Raw genomic sequence first — 15,347 nt, 5'->3', positions numbered from 1 at the left:
CCCAGGACCCTCTCCCCGCCTACCCCACCCTGGCTGTCCGTGCTTTGCCCACTCTGCTCTGCAGCGTCGTGTTGTGTTGTGACCAGCGTGCTGTCACTGGTGCTGTCCTTGCTGCACAGGGCCCTGGCACCTGTGACCGACCTCTGCTCCCCAGGGCCTTCGTGTACCTGAGCAACCTGCTGTACCCCGTGCCCCTGGTGCACCGCGTGGCCATTGTGAGCGAAAAGGGCGAGGTGAAGGGCTTCCTGCGTGTGGCCGTGCAGGCCATCTCAGGTGCGAGTGGGCACTGGCAGGGTGGGCGGCAGGCAGGGTACAGTGGCCTGGAGCTCTGTCCTCCCCATCTTCCCGAGCTGGCCTGACAGGGTGTCCCCTGTGCTCAGGGCTGGCCAGAGCCACCTGGGAATACACAGACCATGCTCAGGGGCATGCACTCAGCTCAGGGCATCGGGCAGTGTGCCCTGCCCAATGGAGAAGGCTGCAGACTCCTCACCTCTCCCATGGGGGACTCACTGTTACCCCCAAAGATCTGGCTGCCTGGTGCCTTGGAGAGAGTGAGGCAGATAGACAGACAGACAAACAGGAGAGAGGATGTGCGGGCTGGCTGGGAGGAACTGAGGGGCTGGCACCCCCATGGGTCGGGCCCCCAGTTCTCATGATGTCTCTGTTCTCCACTATGTCTGTTCCCTGATAACCCTGGCCACTTCTCGAGACTGTGATGCTACTCCATTAATTTAATTAACACTGGGCCCTGTCACCAAACTCCCAGCAGCCCCTAGCTCCCAAATGCTCTTACAGAGCCTCTCACCCACCTGTGTAAAGGAAATGCAGCCACTGAGAACCAGGACCCGGATGAGTAGGGGAGCCTGGAGCTCTGGGAAGCCCAGGCAGTGGCCAACTTCTACAGCCTGTCTGTTTGCCTGGCCCTCCCTCGGGGCTGCTCCCACCTCATCCAACAGAGCTGAGCCAACCTGGCTGCACCTGCTCTGCACCCCTACCCACTGCCCTCCGAAAGCTGTGATCTTGCTCTCGGTGGGGGTGGTCCTTGTGGAACAACACGTTTACCTTTAAGGTCATCTTCTGGTGCCATGTGGAGTCAGGGTCAGACAGGGATGTGAGAAGCCACGGCCCCTCCTGTCCATGGGCTGTGTTTAGAGTCAGAGCTGGGACAGGAGCTGAGAGCAGACCCGACCTGGGCTGGGCCCTGGAAGACTGTGTCTGGGGTGAGGCAGTTGCTTCCTTCTGTGGCTCTGGGAAAGACAATATAGGAGAGGTGCAAACCCTACGCTGCCTGTGGCTGGGTATGGGCCCTGTTAGGGACAGGCCTAACCAGCACTGTAAGGGCCGAACAGAGCATCGGCCAAGGTCAGTGGGGTGGAGAGGACAGTGTGGCGGCCTGCAAGGCCTGTGCCCTGCTGGGAGCAGTGGGACCAGGTCAGGACTCCATGGGGAAGGGTGGGTGGGGGTGGTGTCCTAGGCACTCAGTGGGGGCAGGCTTCATGTGTGCCAGGGCTGTGCCTGACCCAGGCACTGCTCAGCCTGGCTGTGCCCATCTGGGACAACTGGACCTGACCACCTGTTCGATTCCTGTAGCTGATGAGGAGGCGCCCGATTATGGCTCCGGGGTCCGCCAGTCAGGAACAGCGAAGATCTCTTTTGATGACCAGCATTTTGAAAAGGTACTGCGCACAGTTGGGCTACACGCACTTGGGCCACCACTCAGTGCCCAGACCTCTGGTGGCAGCCTCTGGTGGTGTATGGGTCCCTCAAATCCTACCCAAGCACACAACACCCCTTCCCCAGTTTGTCATAACCTGCCACTCCTGGGTCTTGTGGCAGCGCTGTGCCGCCCTGGCCTGGGGCTCTCTCCGCCCTCCTGACTCTGTGCCCCACAGTTCCAGTCTGAGTCCGGCCCTGTGGTGGGGATGTCCCGCTCAGGGACCTCCCAGGAAGAGCTGCGCATCGTGGAGGGCCAGGGCCAGGGCGCTGACGCAGGGCCCTCGGCTGACGAGGTCAACAACAATACCTGCTCTGGTAGGCTCCCAGCTGCCCAGTCTGCTCCAGGGCCGGGTTTGGGTGACAGTGTGGCCTGGAGACATTGCTCTGCCCACTCTCGGCAGCAGTACCTCCAGACGGACTCCTCCTGGACAGTCCTGAGAAAGCCGTCCTGGACGGGCCCCTGGATGCGGCCCTGGACCACCTTCGCCTGGGCAGCACCTTCACCTTCCGTGTGACCGTTCTGCAGGCGTCCAGCATCTCTGCTGAATATGCCGACATCTTCTGTCAGTTCAAGTGAGCCCTGTGCTGACCCTACCCTCAGCCCAGGGTTGTCCTGCCAGGCACCAGCCAGGCCAGGGTGGGTGGGACCACTCTGGCCTGAGTCCCACCCACCAAGTGCCGCATCCCTTTCTGCAGCTTCATCCACCGGCACGACGAGGCCTTCTCCACGGAGCCCCTGAAGAACACAGGCAGGGGCCCCCCACTCGGCTTCTACCACGTCCAGAATGTACGTTCCAGGCCCTCACCCTCCCAGGCCTGCTCCCAGATGAGCAACCCTACCGTCTGCTTCTCTGGGCCAGTCCTGTGCCCAGTACTGCCCAGCTGCAGAACACAGGCCCTGCAGGGCTGTGTGGGGCTACAGCTGGGTGGTAGTGCCCAACAGGCTTTTGTGGGGTATGTAGGAGCTCCGACACTGGGCTTTGGGAGGATGTGGATAGGAGGTATCTGGAGGTCCTGCCTGGGACCTATGCTGAGGGCTCAGGGTGCCCAGCACAAGCAGCTGGCCTGGGTGTCGGGGACAAGGTAGGCCAGGCACAGAGGGTGGCAGGAGCCCTGAGGACAGCCCTGAGAGGCCAGGAAAATGCCAGGAGGAGAGGTGAGAGCTGGGGGGACCAGCTGGGGCTTTGGGGCACAGTGGCTCTGTGAAGCTCCGGGAAGCTCAGCTGGGAGGTGGGGTCACCAGGCAGAGGGGACAGAAGTGCCAGACTTGGCAACAGTGACATTGGCTAAGGGCCGTAAATGTGACTGGGCACAAGGCACAGAGGCTGGCACTGACCAGGGCAGTGTTTTGGCATCTGGGTCTGCAGAAGTCATAGTACTGGTGCTGGACCCTCCGAGGCCTCTGCTCTTGACCATGGATGGCCACCTCCCCTAATGTCTGTCCATACTGCCTTCACCCTGGGGTCTGTGTCCCAGTGTTTCCACTGTGAGGACGCTGTCCCTGGTCATCTCTGTAATTTCCCATCTTGAGGAGGCACATTCTGAGCCCTGGGGGTCAGGACTTCAACATAGGAATTTGAGGGACAGAAATTTACTCCAACTGGCACTGCAGTGGCCACACTACCTGGTCTCTGTGTGGCCTCATCTTCCCCAGGGACAGGACCAAGCTGCCACCAGAGTCTGGCCCGGCTCTTGTCTTGGGAGCAAAGGCTGAGCTGACCAGGTTTGGCAAGGACTGTTGTCCCTGTCCAGGCAGAGGATGTCCCTGGTCAGGGTTCCCATGCAGTTCAGGGCTGGGAGCACACAGCTCTTCATGGAGATGAAACATTTTCTCATGGGACTGTCCTCCCTGGCTGTGCCCTCCCACCTGCCTCCTCACCCACCAGATTGCAGTGGAGGTGACCAAGTCCTTCATTGAGTACATCAAGAGCCAGCCCATTGTGTTCGAGGTCTTCGGCCACTACCAGCAGCACCCCTTCCCGCCTCTCTGCAAGGACGTGCTCAGGTCAGCATGGGTTGTGGCTGGGGCTCTGGGGCCCCTGAGCCCTCCCATGCCCTAGCTTTGGGCCTGAGCTGAGGAGGCATCAGACCAGCCAAGCCCAATGGCCACAGAGCTGGGCAGGCCTGGGGCCCTGGCATGCTTGCGAGCTCTGTCTCCCTCTTGGCTGTCAAGCAGCACCCAGAGCTGAGGGATACGTGGGGTATCGGGCAGAGAGAATAGTGAGAGGCGTTTGGGAGGCACTGGGTCCCAGGAGTCCTCACCACTTTGAGTGCAGGAGCTGTGGGGCTGGGAGCCATGGCTTGCGAGCTTCAGGACGTAGTCTTGAGCCCTGGGAGTCTCTCTTTTCCCACCCAGATTGGTCCAGGGCATGAGGCTGGGGTCTTTCCTGGGCCTGAGGGACAGAGGGATGGGAATGCACATGGGGTTAGCAGCTGCTCTGCCCTGGGCTGCCCTCTCCAGCCAGGTCCCTCACTCTGGCCTCCTCCTCTGCAGCCCCCTGAGGCCTTCCCGCCGCCACTTCCCTCGGGTCATGCCGCTGTCCAAGCCAGGTAGGTGGGCTCTCCCACATCCCAGGCAGCAATGTGACCAGGCTGCAGGCTCTGCTGGAGGATGGGTCTCACAGGCTGAGGATGGCATGAGAGGGGACACAGCCAGGCCCGTGGGCTTTGTGGCTCACAGCTTTGTGCAGAGGGCACACTAGGCATGATTAGGTAGGGCACTGGTGGCTGGGATGGGACGCAGCAGGTGTGAGGGCTGCAGAGGGGTGGCGGGCAGAGATTGGCAGGGGGCACAGGAGCTAGAGGCTGTTTGTTAGGAGCTGGACACCAGTGTGGGTCCCTTGGGAGTGGGGGCCAGGGAGGGTGTGCTTGGGCTGCTGCAGTGGCTGTGGCAAAAAGGCAAGCAGGCGATGGGCTGGCAGCCCCGCAGGCAAAGGGCTCCCTGGCCAGGTGGGACTCTTGAGTGGGTGTCTCTGGCATCCTGCTTGGAGCTTGGGGTCGCATGCCATGCCCCCACAAGGGTTCATGTCTAGGGGCGTAGGCTTCTGGTGCTGGGGTGTGCAGAAATGGTAAGGTCACATCTATCCCCAACCTGGTTCTCATTACCTGGTCTGACAACCAAGGGCAGGTGTGTCCTGTGCAGGTGCCTTGGGCAGGGGTCATGCCCTTGCCTGCAGTCTGTGATGGTGTGGCTTGCTGTGTGATGTCCCTGTCCTGTCCCTGCAGTGCCTGCCACCAAACTCAGCACACTGACGCGGCCCTGCCCGGGGCCCTGCCACTGCAAGTACGACCTGCTGGTCTACTTCGAGATCTGTGAGCTGGAGGCCAACGGCGAGTGAGTGCCTGTCCACATTGCCTGAGCTGGGGACGGGGATGGGGAGGAGAGGGACCCTGGGGACCGGGATGGCCATGTTCCTGGTGTGGTGGGGCAGGAGAGGGCTGGGCATGGGCCTATCCAGCAGGTATGTGCCAGCCCTTCAGTGTGGGCCAGGTGCTGGAGAACAGTGTGCTGCTCCCTGCCCAAGGGGCTAGGGCTGGGGCTGTGGCCCCTGGTGGTGTTGAGTACTGTCCCCAGGTTGGGTTAGGGTGGCCTGGATAGTGGAGTACAATCAAGGACATTCACCAAGCACCCAGAGGAGGTGGGAGGTCGCCCAGGCTCCTCCCTGTTACCCAGGGCACAGCCCACCCAGCTGTGGCTGGGGCAGATCCCAGAGGATGGGAGGCTAAGCCAGTGGGAGCCCTGGGGCTGGGGGAAGAGACCCCATTAGCTTCGGGTCCCAGTCCATAGGGAGAATGGAAGCAGAGCCCTGGGGGTTGTGGCAAAGACACATCCTGGAGGCCAGACTTAACCTACCCTGACAGCCACTTAGCACAGTGGCAGGTGTGGGTGCAAGGATCCAGGTGGTCCAGTACAGGTTCCCAGCGCTGCCCACCTCCACAGAGGGACCAGGGCCATGCCCAGTGGGCAGGGAGGAGGGCACCTCTCACTCCTGTCTCTCCTGCAGCTACATCCCAGCAGTTGTGGACCACCGCGGGGGCATGCCCTGCATGGGGACCTTCCTCCTGCACCAGGTGCGCAGCCTGCCCTGCCCCACCCTGCCCACCCCAGCCCCATTATGGCCCAATTCCCTGAACTGTCCTCTCTCTGCACACCTGACAGGGCATCCAAAGACGGATAACCGTGACGCTGCTGCATGAGACAGGCAGCCACATCCGCTGGAAGGAAGTGCGGGAGCTGGTCGTGGGTGAGTGGGCGGCCTGCAGCTATTCCCACTGTTGTGTTCCTGGCCTCTCACACGACTCTGTGTGCCTCAGCCCTCACCTGAGAAGGGGAGCTCTGGAAGATGGTGGTTCCCAAGTGTCTGTTTAATGTGCGTCAGTTTTGTAAGGTTGCCCTAACAGGGTGCCACAAACTGGTGGCTTTGAAAAGCAGGAACCAGCCACACATGGTGGTGTATGCCTATAATCCCAGCACTTGGAGGCTGACACAGGAGGATGGCTTTGAGTTTGAGGCCAGTCCTGGCTACATAGCAAGACCTTGTCTCAAACAAATGAGAATGACAGAAACAGATGTTATAGCTCTGGGGGATGGGGGCCAGAGTTGAGGCCCCGCAGGAGACCCCCTCTTGAGACCTGTGTGTCTTCCTGCCTCTCCTGGCTTGGGGACAGCAGTGTGGGATGTTTTGGGCTCATTTTCCATGAGTTATCTGTGCCCCCTTCACACACCATCCTCTAACGCCACAAGCCCCACTGTGGTGAGGCCACTGCACTTCGGGGTGCCTCTATCTCAGTACCCACAGGTGCTTGGAGCTGCAACCAGAGTCTGACTAACCACACTTGCAGTGCTGTCATTACACAATGTCAAATTCGGGCTTCATAGTGTTAGGGCTCCAGCCTGTGTTTTTTGGGAGGAAGCACAGTTCAAACCATAAGCACTGCTGAAGGTTTGGGGTTTTTCCTCCCTGGCTTCCTGTCTAAACTGTGGTCTATCAGTCATTTCTCTTGCTGAGCTGTAAGCAATGTGTTGCCCACCCCATGTGTGAGTGCCCTGGGGAGGACACTGGTGTCCTAGTCCCACTGGTCATATGGAGGGCAGGGCAGGGAGTCTTTACAAGTGAGGCCACCCCCAGGCCTGAGTGCTCAGAGCTGTGGACAGAGTCTTGCCACGTCCTTGGGCTGGCAGGGGAGGAGGAAGGCCCAGTCCGGCTCATGCCTAGCAAAGGAAATCATGTGATCCACTTGTCACTCCCAGGGTGACAGTTAGACGAAGCCTCCTGGCCTGCACACACATAGAGGATGCTGCCACATGCTGGCGTCTCAGAGTCTGCGGGAAATACCCATGACAGATGACGGCACAGACGAGATTTTTCTGTCTTTGTTAGTGTTGTTAAACACAGAAAGAAGTGGGAACATTTTCACCCCACCTTGCTGAGATCTCTTTGGCAGCTAGGAAGGCCTGTGTTTCCTGGGCTGGGCAGTTAGGATCTGCCAGAATGGAAGTGTGGGACCGAGTTAGGGCGACCACCAGTACCACCCGGGTGCCAGGGACCCAGCCAGGCCTCTCTGTCCACCTGGGGACTTTGTCTGCCGCCACCCAGGAGCCCATGAGCCAAGTAGGCCAGACACTGCCTCTGTGATGCACAGCTCTTGCCTTTCCCTCAGGTCGTATCCGGAACACTCCAGAAACTGACGAGTCCCTAATTGACCCCAACATCCTCTCTCTCAACATCCTCTCCTCTGGCTACATCCACCCAGCCCAGGATGATCGGTGAGTCCCACCATTCCCTGCAACCCCTGCTCAGCCAGCCACATGGAATATCTGGCCCAAGAGCCCCCACCTCCCTCCTGACATGAGCCCCCTGTCTCCCTTGACCGAGTGTCTGTCACTGGTTCACATACTCACGTTGCTCTGTCATGGGAGGAGCATGGGCTTAGAGTCTGAGCTAGGGGGCATCCTGGGTCCTGGGGCTGTGGATGGACATGCTGGCCTCTGGTGGGTGTGTGGACTCCCAGGATGGGGCAGAATGGGTCCAGGGGTGGGGTCATAGCGGAAGTTCAGAGGCTCATAGAGGCTGAGTCCCACAGCTGTGGGGATATGGTGACCACAGGGCATTGCATGCCACACTGCCTGCCACACCTGCCTGCCTGGCTGCCAGACAGTGGACAAGGTCATTTTCTGCCTGGCAGTCCCTTCTCGAGGCATCCGGGCAGTGTAGGGGTGATTGAGCCCTGCAGGGTTTTCCAGGACAGGTGGATTGGGAAGGGGCTGCATCTGAGGCTGGCAGAGGGGGCTGTGGGGCCTGGGGGGATACCCAGCTGGTATGACTGTGTGAGCTGCTTTCCAGGCCTGATCCCTAGTCTGGCTCTCCCTGAGAGCTGGACATGCCCAAGAGCTGACCCCCAGAGCTCAGGTGGGGCTGCACTTGTAAGAAAACATCTTTGAAGATCAGGTGTGCTTGGGAAGGCTACACCCTTGGACGAAAGGCCCTGGTGGACACGGCTCCTGTTCTCCCAGCTCCTGGATCCCAGTAGAGCTGAATTCGTCACAGATCCCAGGGAGTGGTTGGTGGAGGGGACAGTGGGCCTGCATGGGCAGATGGGGGCCCTGGAGGAGGTTTGGGTGTTCTCTCATGGCAGTGGCCCTGGCCAGGCAGGTTGGAGCTCACATGGGGCGGGCAGACTGACAGTGGGGTGAGCAGAGCCTGGCTTCCTCTGGCCTCACAGCTCTGCTGCTGTTGATGATCCTGGCAGGGTGTGGATGAGGCCCAGTACCTCTGTGGGACTGGACCTCCAAGCTGGGCCCTGGGATCAAGGCCCCAGGGGGCATCAGCTGCTGAGCTTTGGGGCTGGGGAGGCAACCTTGTTCCCTGACCTCTGACCCCTACTTTGGCAACAACTCCTGGGCTCCTGGGTTAGGAGGTGCGAGGTATGACCACCCGCTGCTGTCTCCTCGCACAGAGGGCCAGCTCTGTGATCATGTCCTCCTCTGACCAGCCTGACTTCTGAGGGATGCCCTGAGGGCCTGGGCCCTGGCTAAGCCATGCCGACATAGGAGGTAGCAATGCAGGCTGGTCCTCAGGCGGGCAGGACTTTTTCCAAACAGGCTCTCCCTGTTCCTGGAGCCTCAGAGCCCAATCCTGAAGGTCTCCATCCTGCTCCCTGGGGCTGGGAGCCATGTGAGGTCCTACACAGGCAGGCATAACCTCGCTTGGCCCCTGCCCATGCTGATGCAGCTCCCCTGCCTGCCTGCCCCAGGAAGTCTTAGACAGGCACCAGCCTGTGGTCCCTCCCTGTGGGGCTGCGTGGCATGGCTTCCTGCCCCTGGACAACAGCAATGTCCCGGGAGCCTGTGACACCTGGGCTGTTCCCAGGCTGCTCCTCCCCAGGCTCAGGAGGCCTGGCAGCTCCGGCCCAGGGGCCTTGGCTACCCACATGCTTTGCCATGGCCTCAGCGCCCTCTTCTCCCTGCTCCCCAGCTGCACGGGCCACTGCCCCCGCTGCCCCAGCCACTGCCCCCGCTGCTGCTGCCCGGCCCTGCCCTCACTAACCTGTGACCGTTTGTGTTTTGCAGGCAGTTTCTTGATTCGGACATTCCTAGGTATCATTGCGTCCCTTGGTTTTATTTCAACCTCTCCCCCTCTTCCCTCATTGCCCTCATAACCCTGAAAATTTAATTTCTGGCTTTTTTGGTTCCTTATCAACTTGCTCACTTTTCCCTCCTGTTTCTCCCTCTTTTTATTTCTTTGGAAAATTGTTCTGGCTTTCTTTTTATTTCTAATTTCTTTGCTTCCTCTGTCCCTGACCCCTTGGCTGAGTCCCTCTTAACCTGGCTGCTTGTAGTTTTCTGCTCCATAGACATTGGCTGGCCTCCTGATCCTCCACCCCAGCCTGCCGCCCATGTCCAACCCAGCCTGGCCGGAGCGGGCACAGGCATCACCTGCATGTAGGTGGCCTGGTGCCGGGGCTGCACCAGCTTGCGAGGGCCAGCAGCTCCCCATTAGCACCATAGTGGGCCAAGCAGGGGCACAGGGAACAGGGCAGACAGGGCCCAGTTGCCAGGAGATGCGGCTGCACTGGCACATTCGCCCCACCAGGCCCGGAGCAGATGGGGCACAGCTACTGTCTTCCTTCTGGAAGTGGCAGCTGTAGATTCACAAAGAGACCTGTGGGTCCCTGGACTTATTTGGCCAGAAGCAGACCCACTGCAGCTGCCTTCCCTGTCTTGAAGGAGGCCCTGCCCGTGCTGGCCTGGGGCAGGACAGCTTTGTCCAGGGACAGCTCTGGAGAGCTCCGTGGATGGTGGCCAGAGGCCTGTGATAGTCACTTTGTGAGCAGCTGATCTGAAACCAGGGTCTGCTGGCTGCTCCCCAGATGGCATCACAGGGCAGGGTGAGCGCAGTGAGGGGGCTGCCAGAGGCTGAGCCCTTGCCAGGTCACGCTGTGGTCAGAGCAGAGTGGGCTGTGGCTGAGGCCCTGCCATGGCAGGAAGAGCCTAGGCAGTAGGGCTGTGGTTTTCCGCAGCAGGTCCCCTGTGTGGATGAGCACATCTCTCTCCAAGGCTGCAGCGGGCTGGGGCCCAGGTGAGGCAGAGACCCTGTCGAGGGACAGGCCAGAGCAAAGCCTCCAGCTCCCTGTGCTCAGTGCGTGCTGGCTAGTCCTGGAGGGTGCATCCAGCCCAAGTGTCCCCGTGCTCAGTGTCTGCTCTGCATCTTCTGGGCCCAGCAACGCTCTGGCCCATCCGGGCTCTCAGGCGGTCATGGGGGCTGCACTGTGTAAGGCTGGGTTTATCCACCCTTGAGCATCCGCAAGCCCTGTGTCCCTCTCAGACACCCCGGACACAGATGCCTGGGGGAAGGAGAGGAGCTGGTCTCCTCTGCAGGGCCTTCTGTGGCAGCCCCACAGCCCAGAGACCCTGCCTCTGGGGCGCTGGCCCTCCTGTGGCTGGTGTCCGTCCTAGCTAAGCTGTCACCCACTGGCCAGCAGGCCTGGGCTCAGCGTGGAGCAGCCGGAAGAATGAGAGGCTTGAGCTGGCTCTGCAGGCAGTGGGTGGGAGCCACCAACAAGGTGGATGGCGGTGCCACGGCAAGTGACAGGTGCTGGGAGAGGGTCCAAGATGACGGGAGGGTGCCCTGGAGCCTCGTGTGATGTGTGACCTGTCCTGGCCTCATAGGCTTCCTCCCCAGGAGGCGGGGAGCAGTGGGGAATGCGGCTCCCTCAGCTGGCTGCCTACAGCCTGGATGCTCTCCCAGGGAAGGGGTCCCCTGGTGTTAGTCCAACCTGTGATGCAGGGCTCCAGACTTCGGTGTCCCTCTCTCCTTCCATGTAGGTCCATCTGTGAGTCCGCCTCATTCGTTTGCTTGCGGTTCAGCTTGGGGCACAAGGGTGCTCCACAGTGGCCGGGAAACTCAGTGCCAAGATGCTCACACACAGGTCCAGTGGGGACCTCATTCAGGGCCAGGGCCTGGAGGCTTCTGGGCCGAGGCCACATGGGGCTGGCTGTGAGAGTGCTGTCCCAGCATTTCCCAAGGGCTGTCTGTCGGGTCCCCTTACCCAAGGACAGCAGCCGTAGTGGTTCCCGCAAAGTGGGCACCAGGAGTGTGGGCATGTGCATATCCAGCTGGCTAGGAGCTGGAGCTATGAGCAGGCAGTGTCACCAGCCCTGGCTTCACTGCAGGCCAGGTGGAACCTGGACAGGGCCCTGCCCTGCTCCATGGGGATGCTCGCTGCTCTCGGTGTCCACGCCCTTCCATCTGGCCACCTGCCCTCAGCCGGGATCCCTGGAGGCTTGAGCCTGGCAGCCAGCAGCCTCTTCCTGGCCTTCCTAATCTGCCTGGCCAGTGCACTCCCTTCCGTGCCTCCATCTACTGACGAGTCCCCGGCCCACTTCTGGATCCTAGGGGAGGGGACAGGGCTTGGCCAGGCTGGGGGGTGCCCTGCTTCCCTCCAGAGCTGGAGACAGGGCCAGTGCCGAGGAGGACGTGAGGCAGAGGGAGATCTGAGGACCACTGTGGCCTGGCCTGGCCAGTGCTGGTGCCAGCCTCCTCCTAGGGTAGGGTCTGGCTGCCCACTGTCTGTGCTCACCTCATTCAGATGGCTCTGGGTACAGGTGGATCCTGAGACCTGTGAGCAGAGCTGTGTATCCTGTGCTCTGATCCTGACCTGGGGTCATACGCCCACTCTTGCAGTAGGGCACTCAGTCCCAGAACACAGGTAGGTGGACCTGGGATGCCCCTGAAACTGGCACCTTTCCCAGGGACTTCCTGGGCTGCAGCCTCCAGCATGAGGTTTGATTGAGTGCCCACCTCCTGGCCTCTTTGCTCTCCTGGGCCAGAACATTTGTGAGAAAAACGGGTCAAAATCTGCAGCAGGTATGATGTATAGTGTCAGTCTGAAAACACCAGATTCTGCAAAGGGGAAATGACGTTGATCTACAAACAGCAGAGTGTGCAAGGGGCTTGTGTGCAGCAGTGACCCATGGGCTGGTTCTGGGGAACAGAGACAGGGGAAACCTCAAAAGCAGAACCCAGGAGGATTGTAGCAGATTTAGTCCTTGGCTGCTGGGCCAGTGTCCCTGGCAGATTCGGTTCTCGTGTCCTGGCTCCGGCTGAGTCTTTTATGAAAATCACTACAGGTGATCGTGCTGAGGAACCTTCCCTTCAGCACTTCCCAGCTCATTTACGCTTGCTAGGATGGCTGGGAGCATCTCCATCTCCATTCTGGTGACTTTTGCCTTCCTTCCTTCAACGAAGGCCACCTGGGGCCTGCGTGTCTGTTGGAGGCCATGGGTCACCCCTGAGTCCTGAGGCTCCACCTCTGACCATGGGAGTGGGCTGACTGGCTTTTCCTCAAGGAGACCCTGTGTCACCTGCCCTGAGAAGAGCTGTCTCGTCAGCTCAATTGTCCGAGGATGTTTAGATTAGTGACACACACTCTGGATGCGACTGGGTGGGTCATAGAGGCTTGGCCTTGGATTCTTTCCTGGTCCCTGGCCTCTTCCTCTTGGGCTTCTCCCTTGTGCTCACTTCCTGGCCAGCAGAAACCTTTCTTCATCGTGTTTGTGCCTCAGAGCCAGTGGCCATGGACTGAAACCTCTGGATCCGTGAAGCAAGATGAGTCTTCCTCCTGTTGTGTATGTCAGGCATTTTACCTCAGCAATGGAATGGTGACTAATGTGCTCCACACCACCCCTTTCTTTAGCGTGGGTTCCAAGAGTACCCACTTACAGATGGTAGGGCAGTGAGCAGGCTTGGGGTGACCTTGCTAGGACAGCAGCAAGCCCTGGCTGTGGTCCTGGCCTTCTCCAGCTGCAGAACAGGTGGGTTCAGAGGCCTAGGACGATAGTGAGGCCCCTTCAGAGCCAGCTCAGGTCCTCTGCTCCCAGCATTTATGCCCGGTGGGTCTGGAGGAGGCCAGAAGCTGTGCCTTCACCGGCTCCCTGGGGTTCTGATGCAGAGCCCTGCATCCATGTCCTCTTCCACTTGCACCTCGAGGGTGGTCAGTCTGTGTGGCACAACTGTAAGAAAGCGTTGGAGCTTGGTGACTCATGAGGACTGGGTTTGTTTTTGTTTTGGCTCACATTCTGGTCCACAGTCTGGTGATGGCACAGGGCACGGCCTGGTGAGAGAGAGTGCACGTGTGTCCTGGCCCCTTCCTCTGTGTAAAGCCAGCAGGTTCACCCACAGCAGCCCCAACCACAATCACCACTGTCAGCTTCCCTTTCCTCCCTCCCACTACCTCCCAGTGGGATAAAACTCTCACCTGGAGCCTTGCGGGCAGTCCTTCTCCAAGGGGGCAGTGTGTGTCAAATTGGGAGAGGGGTACAGGGGCAGGGACACAGCAAGGTCCTGTGCCATTTTGGGGTGACTTGGCTGCCTCTCAGTGTTTTCTGATCCTGGTTTCCTGTCCTGTGACTGAGGGGTGCTGATGGTGGAGCCCACATAAAGCTCTGTAGGCTCAGGAGTCCTATAGGGAGCTACCATCTGCCACCCCAAGTCCAGCCACTATCCCCTCCAACTCACCCCCATCTTCAGAGCTTTAGGGTCTTGGGATGACACTGGGGACCCTTCTTATTGCCTGTGGCCAAGGGCAGGTGGTGCAACCACATGTGTGCAGCCCTTCCTGGGCAGAGCGGTAGCCAGGCTGGCATCCCCTAGAAGCAGCCTGTGGTCAGCATCATGGCTGTGCCTGTGTCAGTCCCTGGCTGGGTGGCCGTGCAGGCAGCGGAGTGGCAGCCACATCTGGGGACCCCGGCTCCCTGGAGCCTGTGCAGGGCTGTTCCAGCTGGAGGAGGGGTCCTCTGTGAGGGAGCCGTGCTGCCCGTGTGGGGAAACGCGACTGTGCTCCATGTCCAGGCCTGGCCTGCAAAGTCTGTTCCACACTTGGGGCTGCACTAGCTGGCAGCCCCTGCTTTTGGGTGCCCTGCTTGGGGGACAGGTGCAGACAGGGCTCCCGAGGAGAGGCCTGGGCAGGACACCCAGAGGGGGCTGTGTCCACATGTGCAGTGCACTCAGAGTGAAGTAAACAGGCCGGGCACGGGCACTTTTGAGGCAGGTGGACAGAGGAGCCCACACATGGCCAGGCAGATGAGGCAGGGCACTGGTCTCGCGCTGGTCTGACCCTCTCACGGCACGGGAGTGACAGTGGCATGGATGTCCTTGTGCTGGTGCTTTCTCCACTCGCTCACGGGGACCTTGGGACACTCACTGCCCCGTCGTGAGGCAGGGAAGTACACGGAGGTGCAGAGACCTCTGAGGCAGAGGTGGCAGCGGTGTTTGAAGCTGGCCGCGTGGCTGTGCTTGTTGGGAGCTGGGCTGTGGAGGGTGCCACTCTGGCCCAATGGGAAGAACCCTGCTGCCCACTCCAGCTTGGTGGTATTGGGCACTCCATGGGGTGCAGGAGCACAGGGTGTCACCCGCTGGGGGCTTGGGAGGCTGAGGCGCTTGTGTGGGCCGCAGGCCGCGGTCTGACGTCTCACTCTCTTCTTGTGTGTCTGTGTGTCCTGGCTGTCTCGCCCTTAGCGTGTCCTTCGGAATTGACACTAGGTACAGCCACTCTTGTCTGCCACCCGCTTGCTCTGTTGCCCCGTCTGTCCCATTCTCCTCTGACGTCTGCCTGCCTTCTGCCCTGTTCTGGTTGCCCGCTGGCCCACTCCCCCAGAGTGCTCCTCAGTGACGTGTGTCTGGCAGTGACCCTGCCCTCGTCCCTCTGCTTAGTTCCACCTCCATGATTGTGAGACCCTGTGCCCCATGTCCTGGACCCAGCTGGGTGGGAGACAGGGCAGCCTGGCACCATCTGAGCCCCCGTGTGGCCCAGCACCTCTGGGACCCGCCCCGTGCCCCCTGAAGGGCCTGGCCCTTGGTGCAGGGCTCTGCCAGGTGTCTGTGTCCACATGTGTGAACTGTCTCTGAGGATGCCTGGATGGATCGGAACCATTTCCTCCCTGCCAGCCCCAGCTGCAGGAGAGTTCAGGAGATCACGGGTGGGTGGGGCCAGGAGCTGTCATGCAACAGGAAACTCTGTTCCAAAGGAGTGACCCTTGAGGAACCGTGGAGTGTGGTAGCCTACTGGGGAAGTGGGCCGAGGTTGGGAACCAGAGAGGAGCCCTGGCTGTGCTCCGAACAGAGCCGTTTCCC

The 15,347-nt window shown here is 60.4% G+C and overlaps 1 protein-coding gene across 23 annotated transcripts in view; it reads left to right on the top strand.

Annotated features, from left to right (window-relative positions):
- The window catches only part of Kif1a (kinesin family member 1A), a 72,484-nt gene that overhangs the window by 49,777 nt on the left and 7,360 nt on the right, over window positions 1-15,347 (top strand). For 7 of the 23 annotated variants that reach the window (XM_010606612.2, XM_033764745.1, XM_019204929.2 and 4 more), the window contains 13 exons: window positions 155-273; window positions 1,591-1,676; window positions 1,893-2,031; window positions 2,118-2,289; window positions 2,413-2,503; window positions 3,603-3,721; window positions 4,211-4,266; window positions 4,942-5,050; window positions 5,721-5,787; window positions 5,876-5,960; window positions 7,378-7,483; window positions 9,287-9,313; window positions 14,733-14,756. In XM_010606612.2, coding sequence (XP_010604914.1) covers window positions 155-273; window positions 1,591-1,676; window positions 1,893-2,031; window positions 2,118-2,289; window positions 2,413-2,503; window positions 3,603-3,721; window positions 4,211-4,266; window positions 4,942-5,050; window positions 5,721-5,787; window positions 5,876-5,960; window positions 7,378-7,483; window positions 9,287-9,313; window positions 14,733-14,756 — 1,200 coding nt within the window. The remainder of the gene's footprint in view (window positions 1-154; window positions 274-1,590; window positions 1,677-1,892; window positions 2,032-2,117; window positions 2,290-2,412; window positions 2,504-3,602; window positions 3,722-4,210; window positions 4,267-4,941; window positions 5,051-5,720; window positions 5,788-5,875; window positions 5,961-7,377; window positions 7,484-9,286; window positions 9,314-14,732; window positions 14,757-15,347) is intronic. The other 16 variants (XM_010606615.2, XM_033764742.1, XM_033764741.1 and 13 more) reach the window with 5 other exon arrangements.

This window comes from Fukomys damarensis, unplaced genomic scaffold (assembly GCF_012274545.1).
Source record: "Fukomys damarensis isolate Sample0158 unplaced genomic scaffold, DMR_v1.0_HiC HiC_scaffold_16, whole genome shotgun sequence".
In the NCBI taxonomy this organism is placed as follows: domain Eukaryota; kingdom Metazoa; phylum Chordata; class Mammalia; order Rodentia; family Bathyergidae; genus Fukomys; species Fukomys damarensis.
This window is presented reverse-complemented; position numbering and strand designations above follow the sequence as displayed.